General features: G+C 38.6%; 1 protein-coding gene across 1 annotated transcript in view; it reads right to left on the bottom strand.

Annotated features, from left to right (window-relative positions):
• Positions 1-14,167, bottom strand: part of CHM (CHM, Rab escort protein 1) — a 175,620-nt gene that overhangs the window by 65,735 nt on the left and 95,718 nt on the right. Inside the window, exon 8 of the mRNA XM_019521378.1 lies at positions 13,496-13,721. Within this exon, the coding sequence (XP_019376923.1) occupies positions 13,496-13,721 (226 nt within the window). The remainder of the gene's footprint in view (positions 1-13,495; positions 13,722-14,167) is intronic.

Genomic DNA, 14,167 nt, shown 5'->3' with positions numbered 1-14,167 from the left:
CACAAGGGGAATTCAATATAATATTAGTACGCCTATAATTAATGTCTAATGGAACTGCTGCAGAATGTGGTTAATCATTTAGAATACTTAACAGGGGAAGCTGCTTAACTGCATCCATTAGTAAACACTGCTAAAAAAAACCCCTTAAAAAAAAAAAATCAACACACAACTACACACTCCAAAAACATCAATACAAAAGACGGCTACACACGATTATAGAAAATTCTTACTTTAGCTCTTATAAATCTTTTAGTATTATACCAAGTTTTCCAAAAAGATATCTATAGATATCTATATCTATAGATATATATATAGAGAGAGATAATTTCAGGCAATTAACATTTCACCTGCATATTTTATAACCTTAACAAACAAGGTACTAATGTAATACAAATGCCACTAATTCTTTTCTCAAATATATTTCACTTAGAATCATACCCAGATCCAAATATGCAATCAGTGTCAACAGGAAAGTACTGGCATTTTACATCTTTGAAGCTCTATCTTACCTGGCAGTAGGAGCTATGTATTACATTAGCTTACACCAGCATTCAGCAACCATTTTTAGACTGCTGGCAAGAGTGATCCAGTTTGGAAGGTAGACACGAGGATTCAACTGCTGACACTGCTTCTCCCCACAGCGGCATGAACAGTGTGACTGTTGCCAAAACCCCCTGCCACTGAAGGCTGCCAACTGTGAACCAGATGTGGCCCATGGGCCATAGGTTACTGACCCTTGCCTTAAACTAAATGGTCTTATGCTTAAGCACTGGGTACAGCATATTTAAGCTTTTGCAAGACCTATAAGAAAGGAGAAAGACGTCCTAGCTTTTCTCATGGGTGAAACAGGATTGAGAAGAAATTACCACAAGGACTGAAAACAATCCAGTTTTCAGACAAACATGAGAAACTTATATTACACAGGATTTAACAAATTTAGCTTACCTCGAATACACCTATTTGGAGTAAGTCACACAAAAATTGCAAGGAAAAAGCGCTATGTCATTTCTGGAAGCATGAAGTGATATCGGTAAATCTACCCTTACTTCTGAATCAAATGCATATGCTTCCAGTAACTGTAATGTAAAACAAGTAAACTTAGTGCAGACTGATAGGATAAACTCTGAAGCTGTACATGAGGTCCTTTCAGCACATTTCCAAGCACTCTAGAGAAAGAATCTTGGAAGTAGGTCTGAAATCAGTGACTCATAGACTGTAATAAATGTCTTAGTTGCACAATTACTAGATCCTGATGTGAAAAGTGTCCACTCTTAAAGTAACCCAGGAACAAGAATTAAATTTATTCTATAACAAAAATGCTGTACCACACTTCTTAAACCAACCAACTGGCAGCTCATGGGTCACATGACTCCCACATGGTTACAGCACAACACAGCCATCAGCACTAGAGCAGCCTGCAGCCCAGGGTACCCAAGAAAGCAGTGCAGCAAGGAGGATAGGCTGGGCTGCCTGAAGTGAAGGCAATGAGGAAGGATGAGCTGGGGTGCAGTGAAGCAGGGGAGGCAGGTGGAACAGCAGCTGGGGGCAGGGTGGGTGCCTAGTGCTACAGGGAGGCACAAGAAGCATCAGCAGGGGGCAGGGGTGCCTGGTGAAGTGGGGAGGCACACAGAGCAGACACGGTGAGGCCTGTGGTGCAGCAGGGGGGCACGCAGTGTAGAAGCAGAGACGCAGGGAAAAGCAGCAGGAGGGACAGTGTAGTGGGGAGCACCAGCAGGGAGAGTACATGGGTGAGCAGAGGGGTATGAATAGTAGCAGCAGCGGGGGGAGGGGGGGCATGTACTGTGAAGCAGGAGAGGCACTATGTACACAGTGCAGCAGCAGGGACTCCTGGGTGTGGCGCACAGTGTGGCAGGAGGTGGGGGGGCATGAAGCCTTCTGTCCCAGATCCTCCCCCAGATTCAAGTTAACTCACAGTTCCCCAGCATCCCAGGATGCTTTGCACCTCCCTTCCCTGCAAATCCCGCCCCCCTTGCAGGATGGACAGGCTATCCCCAGTCCAAGCTGTCTGCTCCAGCCCAGCGGGGAGGCATACTCTAGCCCCCCCCTGCCAGCCTCTGGCATGGGCCGCTGCAGGCATGTGGCTGCTTTTCTGGAATCAGAAGTGAATGTCTGTTCAATTGCTTATCAGTTCAATCTACACAGCTTAGACTAGTCTGCAAAGATTAAATCCATTCAGCCTCGGGCTTTCTGACTGTCTGTTCTTAGCCTAAAAGATTTCCTGGAACAAGGCTTTTAGATTTGCATTAGGGGTGGATAACACAACTTGACAAGGAAGAAGTTAAAGATGATTGATGCCTTATTTTACCATGTATTCTAGATATGTTAGTACAATGAAACAATTTGTATTCAGGAAAAGTTAAGCTACTTCTTTGAGACTCTGGTCCTTTCTTTTCCTTTTTCATGTTCTAGTGACAAGGTATGTAGAAGAATTTTAAGATTCATTGGAATCTGACAGGCCGTACCATGAGCAGTCTGCTTTGGCCTCAAACTTGCAGCCTCTAGGCTGTCAACCATGTGCCTTAGTGCCCATACCACCCCAGCCCCCCCCTTTTTTTAGGGGGGGTGTTCTGGAACCCCAAATAATGGAATAATATTGTGGTAATTATTAGACACTACCCCTGAGCAGAGGCAGAGATTAGAGAAGAACTGTGTTGTTCTTGTAGCAAATGAAGTCACTTGCCTGGTTCTGAATGGACTTCTTATTTCTCCAAGTTACTTAATTTCTTAGTCCCCCTATTACACATCTTGACCTTTCCCTTGAACTAAATGAACTTGTCAGGTTCGTTTGCAGAGCAAAAAATGGCTTTGAAGATTAAAGCTAAATTGTCTGGATTACAGCTTTTGTCCTGATTTATCAACTTCAAACTTCAATGGCAAAACCTTATTCAAGAGGGAATGGAGACACTCAAAAACTACATGGCAAATACTCAATCCCTTTACTGACATATTTGCTGTTCTCATTTGAAGACATCAGAAACTACAATGGAATGAAAGCAGTCAACACCAGAAAAAGTGACAAAAATATTGATGTTCTTCTCTTTTTCTCCTTCAGATAAAATGTAAGGGAAATGAGTTTATTCTTAGAGTTAAAATGATTTAAGTAGTATTATGTTACATTTTGACTGTGATATACATCGATTTGGTGAAACAGATATGTTAAATTAGCTATTAACAAGATGAATATTAGTTTTTGATGACAGGTAACTTGCCGCTTGTCTGAGAGAATTGTTAGGTATAATGAAGTCAAGTACTGCTATTGTAGAATTTATGTGCATCTTAACAGATGTGTTCTGATATTGATCATACCAAGATCTTTATAAATGTGGCAAAATATTACTTTCTAAACATAACTTCCATCAAAGAACAAAAAAAAAAAAACACTACCAGTTTCAATATCAATGAAAGTTAAAAAGTTGTAATTGTTTCTCCTGATCTCTTCGTAAAAAGGATAGATAAAGTTGTACAAGCTCACTACGGACTGTGTAATCTTCTTGTGCTTAACCATCTTCATATCTTCCTAATATCTAACTGAAATCTTTTTTGAAATTCAGGTTCATTGCTATTTGGTCTGTCCCTTGTGGGCAGAGAGAATAATTGATCACCACCCTCTTCATAACAATCCTTGTGCTTCAAGACATCAGAACTCTATCCTCCTCTCCCCAACCCGCCTTCTCTTCCTTGAACTAAGTAATTCTAGTTTGTCCAACTTGATATGTCATGTTTTCTACTCATTTTTATGGCTCTCATCTGAACTCTTTCCAATTTAACCACATCTTTACTGAAGCATGCTGACAAAAACTGGACAAAATGCTCCAGGGCAGACTTGCCAGGGCTGAACAGAAAGTTAGAATTATTTATTTTAACTAGCATATGACACCCCAGCATACTATTACCTCTTTTTTTTGCAACAATACCATAATGTTGAATCATTCAGTTTGTAATTTATTGTATCTCATACATGTGTGACATGATGGTAATAGCTGCTTTTCTTGTGATTGAGGGGGATGAAGTTCTGACCAAAGATGGTATATTTCTTGTAACCTCAACATACAAACACAGCCTGAGAATGCAGGCTGGAGTATATTTGAGTGGACCTAGTATCTTTTTGTTAGAAACAAAATGTTAAAAAAAAAACCGTGCGCTTGTTTTTGAGACATCATCCATGTTGATGTTGAAAGCTCCCAGTATAAAAACGTGCGATTCATTACCACTTCCACTACTCTGTATCAGGTGTTTTGGAAAAGCTTAGTGTCTTGAACTCTTGACTGAAAACCCAAAGTCCTGGTTCCCAACAAATTTAGGCACTTCTCTATAACTTTTTCTGAATTTACCACAAACTATTTCAAAAACTAATTTAACTTGGGTTTTTTTTTTACATGGAAAAATAATAGACAATTCTTCTGCTGCAAAGAACTCAGAAAAACGACAACAGATCAGAATGTTTTTGACACTATGGGGTCCTATTTGAAATCTATGGATTTATTCTGTGATTCATGTAGGTGTTTGCACACCTACCAGTGCTAATATTGTGTGGCACCCTTAAAAGGTTCTCTTGGCACCACAGGGAGCCATGACACATTAGTTCAGAAAGTAAATAGGTAAATATATTCAAAGTTGTGTAACAGAATTGATAATTTTCGTCATGCAAATATACAAGGAAACATAATAGCTCCCTTGCCTCCTTATTTGAGTAATCTGCATACGTTTTCTATAGTTTCGTAAGCATGTAAATAATCACATTACTGAAATATATGGAATCTAGACATACTGATAACTCTACAAAGACAGTAGATTTGTTAACACATAGCTTCATTTTAGGAAATCAACATGACAAGTGATTTTACAAAATAGGGCATGATACATTCTCCTTTTCTGAGTACAAGCTCACATTTTGAAATATGCAATTAGGATATTTATATAGATTTAAATCAATCAAGATAATTTCACTGACCCCAAAATTCAGTTTTAAAATGCTGACAGTATAATTAAAGTCACCATTATGCATATTTCTCCAAGTCTTATATATGAATGGAATTTAGTTTGCTCTTCTTTTCTAAACTTTTTCACTTCTACTTAATTTAAATGGCAAGAATCTCAAAATCATAATTTATTTTAAAAGACTTTCTTTTGGCTATTTTGCTTTAGTTACTTTTATATTAGCACAGGGATACAATACAGGTAAGCATAGTTATCATGACTGTTTGCATGATCGGCTGTTTGTTTTTTTCCCTTGAGGAGAGACTCTCTGTTGGGATAAACATCAGGGAGGTGAGATAATCCATCATTTTGAGACCTGTTCTCTAGTGATGGATGGATAGATTGGCAAAGTAACTCAATAATCTTCATTTTTTTTTCAGGTTATTCACAGATCAGTGAGCATTGTCGTTAATAAAGCTATGGAATGCTTTTGTGTCCTTGCCCACATTATTTCTCAGGTTTTGACAGGAAAAGACTTTTAATTTGGAAATAACCTTTGTGTTGAAACATAAGTTTCAAGAGTGTGAAATTCTCTGTGAATAATCTGCAAGCCTCCTAGATTTGTATTATCTTCACAAACAGTATTACTCATGAAATCTGCTTAAACAGGTGATATGAAGCATTGGCGCTATTTAGATCATTCTTTTTTTTCCTTTAACTGCAAACTTAGGACACATCTACTTAGCATTTGACTGCACTAGAGAGTGTCATCATTAAAACAAGCCCTCCCTGCCACCACCCTCCAAACCACACACCTGCTTGCTGAATGCCAAAACACTGATAAGTTATAGATATAGCATATGTGTTCAATGGGATCATGGAATTCCCCTTTGTTGGAGGTAAAGATGCTGTCAAACTTAGGCTCAAATTCATATGTCTTAGAACCTTAACATGTACAGGTGCCACAATAGTGATAGTGGTTGAGATTTCCTGATGGCTTTGGAGAGAGCTCAATATCGTAAACCTCAGAACTCTTCTGAAATGTAATTTGCTTTATAGACTTTCCAATTCAACCCCAAACATTTGAACTCTTCCATTACTAGGAGTTACCCTTTTTGTTCTCAAGAAAGAAAATTTGATTACAGAATGGCCTGGAAAATATCCAGAAGCAAGAACCTAAATCCAAGATAAGAAGCTAAGCGTTCATCTTTCTAAGAATGCAGCTCATTTACAAAACAAGTAGTGCTGGAAGTGCTCATAATTCCTGGGACCATCACTTACAATTGTGATCTTTGACTCTCCTAGCTAAGGAAAGATTGTGAACATCCAGGAAACTTCTATTACTAGAGACTGTCAATTCTCTGAACGTACATCCTATCGTAGACAATGGAATGTAATAGCATGTTCTAGAAATCATGCAATCCATACCCCATGCTTATTTCTTAAACAAGCTAAGTAAGAAATTAGCTAAATCTTGACCAATACCGATCACCTCGCAACATCCTGGATCCTTATCAATGAGCCTCTGAGTTCAAACGAGAGAGAGAGAAAGAGACAGCATTTCTAGTTCTACTGAAGGACCTCTTTTCCTGCATACATGGAAAGAGAGGAAAGTAAGTAACGTCAATATTCAAGTTAGTATACTTCTTGATGGCAGCTGATATTGTGAGGTTTTGAATTGCCAGGTCTTCACTTGAGGAAGCACCAGATACACTACTCAACTTCCACCAAACTCAGTTATATCAAACAGCTACCTGAAAACTGTTCTTTCTCTATAACCTCCACTTAAATAACAAACAAGATGGGCAATAAACATGGGATAAAGAACCTTAGTGGGAACTTAGCAAAAGCTATGGAACTAACTGGTTGAAGAAGTGAGAGGCAGCATTAATCCCAGAGCATTCAGAGTGAATGTAAAATCTTTTCTCTTAATTTTTCAGCAATGTTATCCTGGTAGATCCTAATATTCACTAGAGCTACTCCAATATATCAGCTGCATATCAGCTTGGCACCAATAAAAGGAAAATTAACATAATTGGCTATTGGCTTTTTTTGGCTGATGTAACTGATAACATCACCGATCAATGCCACATGCATGTGCACCGCTACACACACGTACACAACTAGGAATGCAGCCCGGCAGCTTGGAGATCAGCATACTACCAGTAAGTTGGGGGGGAACGGGCGTGGAGGGCAGAACGAGTCCCCCATGTTGAGGGAGGGAGTGGGTAGGGGCAGGCACTGCCCAGACAGGGTAGTGAATGGGACCTTGGAGCTGGGACTGGGATGAAGTTGGGGCCAGAGGCAGCACCACTCTCTACCAGGTGTGGGGCTTGGGCTGAAAACGGGGCAGACTCAGCTGTCCAGGGTAGGCAGCAGTGGCTCTGCGAAGGGTGGCTATGGGGGCTGTGGAGAATTTGGGGGTGACTATAGCACCCCCAAGCTTCCCCCTAGGGACACCCCTGCTCAGGGCACTCCACTTTGTTGCCTTCCTGCGGGAGTCCCGCACTGGCTGCACTTCCCCTGCTTGCCTCGCAGCACAGGGCTCCCAAGGGAAAGGCAGTACAATGGAGTGCCCCAAGCAGGGGTAGTGCTGGGGAAGGTTGGGGGGCTATAACCACCTCCAAATTCCCCATAGCGCCCCCATATACACTTCTCCCAGCGCCACTGTTGCCCACCCTGCACAGCTGAGCCTGCCCCACACCCAGTCCTGGTCCAGCCCCCACACTGAGAAGAGGCTGGTGCAGTCCCTGGCCCTGAGCCCACATTGGGCAGCTTGCCCTTACCCCACACACAAATCCGGGGGAGGCACATGCCCCCCCATGCTTCCCCCATAGGTATGCACAGCAGCAGGGGTGCACACAGCAGTGGGGAGTGCCCCCCCATTTCCCTGTATCCCCTGGATGAACGGCCCATGACTCCATCCCACTCCTGACCCGGGGGTCCCATTCACTGCCCTGGCTGGACCTGGTTGACCTGGCTTCTGCTCCTGTCCCACTCTGTCCCTCACCATGGGGGCCTCAATCTGCCCCCCCCATGCCACTTCCCCTGCTGCCCCCACAAGATTTACCTGCAGGGCACTGCTCTCCAAGCTGCCAGGCTGCATTCCTGTAAATTGGTTATCGGATCAGTATCGGCCGATATAGCTGATTAATAATAGGGTATTGGTAACTGCTATTCACTCATCTTATTTTGGTCGAGAAAGGAAGATTTAGCTTTGATCATTGGGCACATTCAGATACTTTGGTAAAGAATATTAATATATGAACATGGATGAGTATAGGAGCACAGATTATTCCAAATAAAATTAGTGTGAAACAATACAATAATTGCTTCTATATTGCTGAAGGCTTCCATAGAAAATCTTCTATGATCTAGAAAATATTTAACATCTCTATGTCCTTTCTACAATTAAATTGAAAAAAATTCTTCATGTTTCAAAGGTGTTTGTTTCAAAGGTGTTTACTTCTCTATCAGCTATAGGTTTTTGAAAAAAATGGAAAAGGAAGACAAAAACAAACTACAGCAGGTGAATTTGTGAAAAACAGCTCTGGAGAAAGAAGTAATTTCTCTTTTAAAAGTCCCCTCCCCTCCAAAGTAAATTGTTAGGAACTCTTAAGGGCACAGATAAATGCAAGTGAACACATGAAGGCATTCTAAAATCTTAGAAGTCAATGTATATCTCAGTTCTCATTTTATAACAATGAGGTCTGCATTCCATTACTTGTCATCTCAGAATAAAATGTTCAATTTTATCAAATCACTTTAAGCCTTTCCTTTTTATTATTGCCTATTATTGTAGTATGTTTAAAATTTCTACTATGAAGAAAATTGTGCTTGATTTGACTATAGATTAATGCCCTACTTAACTGGAGATGATGTCCTTTGGTCCATAAAGGAATTACTATATCAAATAGCTGACTAACATCCAATCTGAATTTTAAACTGATCATGAAAACTTCACAAAGTTTTGTTTTCAAAGTTACCGTAGTCCAGCTAATCACTGCAGGTTAATTTTACCTAGTTAGGTAAACTTTTGATTATTCTCTAACCTGTACCCTAAAACAGGAAAACTGAACTTACATTAAACATTCAGCAATACCTTACACAATATAGCGTTTGACTGCGATTTCCCTGCATAACTGTCTTCTAAAAGATGCTGAATGTGTTGTTTCTGTACCGTATTTTTCAAGACCTGGGTAAGTGCAACTGGGTAAGTGTGCTTGGAAATTATCTTGATAAAGGAGATTTGTATACCCATTCCCAAACCTTATTTCATACACCTCAGTAAGTTGGTTGGGAATATAAAAAAAGCTCCTACCTAAGGGTTTGAGGGGGCTTTTGAGGTGATACCTTTAACTTGCAGTTTAAGTGTAATTCCAGATGCCACCACATTAAAAAATAAGACAGATACTGGTTGCAAATCAGCATGTTAAAACAAGAAGAAGCTATAATACAGGCTGAGAAAGGTTCTACTGCTTCTCAGCTTGGAAAAATGTGAAGATTCCAATGACTTTGTGTGTAACACAAATCCAATTTATGGAGATAAGAAAATCTCACATCTGTACCTCAACATATTGGAAGGTACATAACAGTGATATAAAAAGAGTTTAATTTTCTTTCGTAAAACATACCTGTTAAAACCAGTAAAGAACTGATGCTGCTTTTATTCACTCAACTGTCTTCAGTAGTTATAAAATGTTGTACTGTTTATGAAGAATTCATTTAGAATGCAAGGATGTGACTTCCAAATGTCTTTGAATCATTCACATAAATATGCATGCATGCCATTTATAACAGTAGCCTTGATGAGAACACACAGTGTAACTGGCTGCAAGCAACGCTTAAGAGGTTTACATTAAAACAGAATATAGAATGGTGGTTAGAAATCACAGAACAGGTGACACCTTATTCTGATAACCTGGTGATAAAACCTGTAGGGTATGATGTATAGGCAGTGGTGACACTACTTTACTATACTGACTGAACAATATCCTAAGAATATTGTTCAGTTTTGGCAAGATATAATACCCAAGGCAGGTCATATATAAAATAGTTAAAATTAACAATATTAAAAGAATAAATGGTGATTGTCTTCTAAATTGTTTGAAAGTTTATTTGAAAACTAAAATTTAAGAGATTTGAGATTTTATTTTGTCTTTTAAAAAGACCACTAAGTTTGTGATTTGATATAAAGCGGTTAGCTTCAGGCACCTCGAATGCACTCTTCCTTATTCTACTATTACCTGAGATTAAACAGCAAAATAATGGGATACAATAGGCAAACAAAAAGTTCAGCTAATTTAAAGAATTCCTGTGGTCCCAGAGATTCTCTCTGACAGTAGCTAAAAAGTTTTCCACACAGTCTGAATTGGTCCTGTCTCCATCAAACCTATTGGTAGTATATGTAAGAATACTGCCTATTCTGGTAGTACAACCACTGAACCCCTTGGCCTTCTATCAAAGTGAGCCAATGAAATTATACCAAGGAATTTCTACATTTGAATGAATATATAAATTGTCATCTTGCTGGTTGATTAAAAATAAAACAGCAGCTGTTTGAAGCATACATACATACATACATATAGCATAATATATAAGAGTTGGTTGAATTGTATATTTTGTATTAATTATGTTCTGCAAGAAAATAAAATATGCAAAAAGCCTTTTTTAAGAATGGACAGAAAACCTATTGCAGGTATTAAGTTAGTGAATAATACTTGTTTTCAATATGGTATTGGATAAATGCCCAGACATATAATGAAGTATAAATTGGATACACACTTGACACATCAGTAAACCTCATAAACAATTTTACTAATTATCAATTCAATGATTTATATAAATAAAGATGGAAATCAGGCAGTGTTGTATTATTACCCTTACCAATGTGCAAACACATTCCAGATGAACTGAATCTGGAAATGATACAACAAAACTTATTCTCTATATTCAATGTTTATCCAAGAAAAATATTTAAAGTAATATCCAGACATGGTAAAGTGCTTGCTCAAAAGATAATGTAGACTCATTTATCAGACTTGGATGAAAAAGATTAAATTTAAACTGAAATAATGTGAATTTAAATTCATGGGGGAGAGCAAGGGAGATGAAGTGTGGGGACAAGAGGAACAGAAATTGTGGAAGGGAATAAACAGCTTGTTGTAACAGCTGTCACTTTTTCTTTGCATTAAACCTCCACCACAACAAACCCACACAGTTTTTGTTCACAAAGACAAGAAGGCCAAATAGACTACTTTCATGCTGAGAATAGTTATAATCACCAATGCAACCTTGTGTCTTCAAGAGATAGAGACCTTCCACGAACAAATGCCAACGGCTGTGATGATGTATACTTGCTGGAAATACATAGCATTCATTCATTGCGCATTCAAGACCAACTCTCTCCACTGATAAATATAGCTCCATACAGCTAAGACCCCTCATCCACCAGGGAGTGTTGTAAGAAAGGAAAAACTAGGAACCCATTATACATCACAGGCAGGAACAAAGCAATTGTCACCTATTTCCAAAGAAAACAACATGTACTTCCTAACAACTAAGCATGCATAAACATTACCATTTCTACACAACCTGAAAACATGCCATGTCAGACCTCGTACTGATATTTATAACAAATCCACTAAGAGGTAAAGAAGGCTGTTTGTGATGTTCTAATAAGTACAAAAATCTCATGGTTATATAAAATGCACAAGTTACTACATAACCTGCAGAAAGAGTGTGGGAAAGCTGCTTGCCAGCAATGTAAAAGAGGAAGAGGCGATTCTTTCATTTTCAGGCTTTTAAAGAATAGGTGAACTGGAAGAAACAAAACACGTGTTTGGTGCTTGAAGGTGTCTAACACCTCTAGATAGCAACTCCTTAGACAAATCAGACTTCGTAGGGGAGATCAAGAGTAAGCTTCCACTTCATGGATGTAACAATGAAACTACAAGAGTGTAGGGCATTGTAATGGAGACAGGGTCATCGTGCTTTGATTTTAGAATCAGTGCCCTTTTTTATGGCTGCAAATAGATGTCGGATTTGTCCTGGGATAAACCATTTTATCTGGGACAAAATACAATCCTTCAGATGCCCATGTCCATTGTCCCAGGATAAATCCTAAAAAGGTTGACAAGATAAGAAGTAGCAGCAGTTCAACCTGGGACGTTGCAAAGTGTGTCTGAACAATTATCCAGGGATTGCATAATTGAATCAATGTCAGAAAAGCAGCTAATTAAACCTTGATTAGAAGGGTGATGTGTGTACATGCCAATCCTAGAATACTTCTGTTCTGGGACAAACACAGGCACATGTCCCAGAACAAATGCAACATTTGTTTCTAGCCTAAGTGCTACTGTACAGAAAGGATGGTAATTTTTAGAATGTCAAAATTCAAAATTACAATAGTTGCACATTTTGTAAACAAAACAATATTAGGACTGTTCAAACACACGTGTTAACATCTCACTGTGAATTTGGATTTCCAAGGACTAAAGAGATATTAATGCCAAAAGAGCAAAGATGTGATTTCATATTGTTTATCCCAGATAGATTAGCACATCATTTTAAGACAGGTATCACAGTGATGTCATTACTTTGTTTCATCACTTAAAAATTGCAAAATCCTGTGAGCCACAAAATTGCAACTACCACCATAGTGACTATCTGCTGAATTTGTTCTAAATACTAAAACCTTCTCAGACAGTCATGGAGATTTGCATGCAGACAGAGGCCAATCCTTAAAAGTGACTCTGAAAATGTTCTCAGAGCTGCTCTGAGATAGCTCATCTTATATATGAATTCTGGCCCAAGAATAAGCTAAATGTAGGTGTTAGGGATTACGGTTTTAGATAACATTGTTTTATTCCTTCTGTGCAGCTGTAAAATTAGCAATGGAGAAAATCTGTTGTCAACTTTCAGCTTTTATAGATCCTTTATTCATTCTAATAATCTTATCAATTAATAATTGCACCTAACAACATAGCTCTTCAGATTATATCATCATAGCATGAACATTTCTGTTTATATGGAACCATTTCTCAGACTTTTTCAGAAGCAATTACAAAACAATTAGGTAACAAAGGGTATTTTCTGAGACCTCTGCATTACCTGAAGTATGTATGGGGAGACAGACACTTTTTCCACTTTCCAAGAGAGTGCAATATCTATCTTTCAGAATACACTGTTGTAAAACTTACATTCCCGTTTTGAGAGGAATTTACAAATAAGAGACGAAGAAATAGAAGTTGCACATTGATGACAATTTCATAAAAATATATTCGCAAATTCTTGTTTTTTTACAAAATAAAAGAACATGGATTAATTTAAATCCTCTTTGTAATAGGAATTTTAAATTGGCCAGTTAAAATGCCATACTACTTAGAAAATATTTCAACAAACAATAATTTTTATACTTTTTAGAAAAATAAAAATACAAGGTAAATGGAAGTGTTATATTAGCTGTCTATCACTAGACAGCTAAGAATAGGTTTATAATACTCAATTAACAAACATTTCCACTTATTTATCAAGAAATATCAAAAGTCTTGTTTACCTGCAAAAGCACTGGGAAATCTCCCCTTGGCCATACAAAGGAAACAAAAAGGGCGTATTGCCGTAACGGCCAAGACAATGAAGAAATTTTTTTGTTGCCTTGAGCCCATCTGTGGTGCTGCTGTCACTCTCCGATACCATTGCAATAGAATGCAGAATAAAATGTTGCAAGTTAGGAGTTAATTTCTGGGTTTTTAAGTATTGTGAAAATGTACAGTCCTTGTAATCTGTTTCAAGGGAAAGAAATACAATTCAGGTAAAGGATGCAGCTTAACAGTGGAAATTTTCACATTATAGTTTAAATTTAAAAAAATATCCTTACATTTTAATATTTTAACACATTAAAGAAGAGAGAAAGAGAAAAAGAGAGAGAAAACATTTTAACAACTCAATTTTCCAGTATGTTTCATAGTTTCATAGTTTCATAGATTTAGGGTCGGAAGGGACCTAGTAGATCTTCTAGCCTGACCCCCCGCCACGGCGGGAGAACAACAAAAACCCCAAAACAAAAACAGGACTCAAATGAGTCCAGCCAGGTAGGCATCCAGCCTCTTCTTAAAGACCCCCAGGGTAGGGGCCAGCACCACTTCCCTTGGAAGTTGGTTCCAGCTCCTAGCTGCCCTAACTGTGAAGTAGTTTTTGCGGATGTCCAATCTATACCTCCTCTCCATCA

This window comes from Gavialis gangeticus, unplaced genomic scaffold, assembly GCF_001723915.1.
Source record: "Gavialis gangeticus isolate Ggan-Ray unplaced genomic scaffold, GavGan_comp1, whole genome shotgun sequence".
Classification (NCBI taxonomy): Eukaryota; Metazoa; Chordata; order Crocodylia; family Gavialidae; genus Gavialis; species Gavialis gangeticus.
The sequence above is the reverse complement of the archived record's forward strand: the minus strand, read 5'-3'. Positions and strand labels throughout refer to the sequence as shown.